This window comes from Physeter macrocephalus, chromosome 13, assembly GCF_002837175.3.
Source record: "Physeter macrocephalus isolate SW-GA chromosome 13, ASM283717v5, whole genome shotgun sequence".
In the NCBI taxonomy this organism is placed as follows: Eukaryota; Metazoa; Chordata; class Mammalia; order Artiodactyla; family Physeteridae; genus Physeter; species Physeter macrocephalus.
Window position 1 is genome coordinate 65976328 of NC_041226.1, and position 2591 is coordinate 65978918.

Genomic DNA, 2591 nt, shown 5'->3' on the forward strand with positions numbered 1-2591 from the left:
AAAACAGGATGTAAAAATGTGTTCCCCAACAACCCTGAGTTCAGAAAATAAACCTGCCAGAGTGGACCATGGTAATAACACATTGCTGAATTTTCCATGAATTCTATTAAAGGCAGGCATTGAGATCTATGCATGTGGTGCTGGTTAAAGAGGTCCAAGCAGGGCTTCACCCCATGAAGCGCTCTGGGCTGTCTTGATTCTCCTCTGCTGAGCCTACTCTCAGATATACTTTATGAGACTCACTCAAATTCAGTTCAGATTGAGCTCTGTCCATTTCTCTGGCTTCTGCAGTCTTATTCCAGGGGATAACACTGGGTATTGGTAAATCTTGCACCCTCTAGCCCCCCACTATGGAGAAGGCTCCAGGGTGCTCTTAACCCCCATTCTTTACACACATCCATTCCAGTAGAGAGGAGCTGAAATGAGTGGACAGAAGGGCCACCTCTGTGACTTCACTCCTACTGCATGGATACCAGATAAGAACAGATGAAACTGCCTTAAGATCTCAAAAACCATTAACTCCTCAGACGTAGGGATCATCTTGATAAGTCTAAACATTTTCGTAAGACTGCCTCATTCTCATCTCTCATCATCTGATGATTACTTAGTGGATCAGAACCATTTAATTCTGAATTGTCATATTTTGTATGGATGGTTTGCTTTTAAATGATAAGACTCAGCATTTGTAAGTAACGGCAGTACAGGGCAGCATTAATGAACTTAAAGTCAACTCTTAAAAATAAGCCGGGCTTCCCTGGTGGCGCAGTGGTTGAGAGTCCGCCTGCCGATGCAGGAGACACGGGTTCGTGCCCCGGTCCGGGAGGATCCCACATGCCGCGGGGCGGCTGGGCCAGTGAGCCGTGGCCGCTGAGCCTGCGCGTCCGGAGCCTGTGCTCCGCAGCGGGAGAGGCCATAGCAGTGAGAGGCCCGCGTACCACACACACACAAAAAAAAGCCAAATGCGTGAATAAGTTTTCATCTGAGGCTCCCTAGCAAAGGAATTGGTGTGGGGTCACCCAAATGAGCCCTCAAAGCAGTGGAACTCTCCAATTGTCTCATGTTCAGGATTATAGGCTCACCAGCCTTCTCCAGTCAGACTTTCCTGGAAAGAGTGACTCTATATTTGTTAATAAGTTCGAAACAGTATATTAATCAACCAGATTAATTTAAATTAATTTAATCCCTCATCTATTCATTTACCACTATAGGATCAATGTTTATTCAGCTATTGACTCTGGTGATAGCTCTGCTGTTAAGAACTGCAGACTCTTCATAAACTCTGTAAAGTCTAATTTATAAAAGAGAACCAAATTGATCATTCATTCATTCATTCATTCATTCTCCATCCTGTATGGAAAATAAGGCCTATTTTCATCTTCAAGGCCATTTTAAAGGCTGGAGAGAACAAGAGAAAAGAAGAAAAGGAAGCCTCAGGAGGATGATCCAGAAGGCACCTAAAATCATAGATGTTTACACCTACAAGAGACCTTGGAGACTCCTGTAGCACCTGCACCTTCCTGCCCCCAACCCTTTACAAATGAAGACGTGTGGGCTGAGAAAGATGTAACCATGATCTTGTCCAGCTCTCAAATTACACTGACCTGCAAATTTCAATGAATCCACTCTATCGATTTTTGGGGTGCTCTCAGAACACGAGGAGGCTTAATCAATATGAGGAATTATTACCAAATACCACCAATCTTCATCAGCTCTACCTTTGTTTGATGGTAGAGACACCCTCGAGCACTTTAGCTTGTCTGTTAGATAAACAAAGCAAACCAGAAACTACAGCTAAGCATCTTCTGTATTTGGGATCATCACCACAACAGGAGGAGCTACGCCAAAGATCGTCAATGAAAGGAAAAACAGTGAGATTAGTTTGCTCACTGTCAGGGTCAGAACTAAGCCTTGGCCAGCCTCTTCTCTAGGGTAAGGTGTGAGCATCTAGGCGTCTTCTGTGTATCTCTTGTTGCTTAATTGTGTCTCCGTTAAGGGTGTGTATCCTTTTCGAAGTCTTCTATATTGAAGGAAAAGCAGCAGTGCAAAAAGACCAACCAAAACCACCAGCATCCCCATAACCACCGAGAGGGTTGTGGTCCAATCTGAAGTTTCTTCAACTGAAATTAAAGCAGAAGAGAAGGGTCTATGATTGGGATTTTCATCGTCTGAATACTCTTAGAAAAGGGAAGAATAAACCTATGAGCCTTTCACATGCACTTTTGTTGATAAGGCAAAAACTACACTGGCCGGAATAAAATTTATCTTCTCCTTCCTTACCAACTATTTATCATATCCACAATTGTTTTTCTGGAGGAAGTGGGAAATGGCATTCCATTATTTGAATGTAGATTATTGCATTTTAAAAATTTCTTACGATAAATACTTATACAGAATAAACCCTCCAAGGAAGTCTATAACTACTTTTGTGAGTTAGAAACTCATTTGTAAAAAATGCATGCTAGGGCTTCCCTGGTGGCGCAGTGATTGAGAGTCCGCCTGCCGATGCAGGGGACGCGGGTTCGTGCCCCGGGTCCGGGAAGATCCCACATGCAGCGGAGCGGCTGGGCCCGTGAGCCATGGCCGCTGAGCCT

The 2591-nt window shown here is 44.1% G+C and overlaps 1 protein-coding gene across 1 annotated transcript in view; it reads right to left on the reverse strand.

The window, feature by feature from the left end:
- Positions 1-650: 650 nt before the first annotated feature.
- Positions 651-2591, reverse strand: part of DCT (dopachrome tautomerase) — a 33004-nt gene continuing 31063 nt past the window's right edge. The window contains exon 8 of the mRNA XM_007101752.3: positions 651-2117. Coding sequence (XP_007101814.2) covers positions 1945-2117 — 173 coding nt within the window. The 3' untranslated portion in view covers positions 651-1944. The remainder of the gene's footprint in view (positions 2118-2591) is intronic.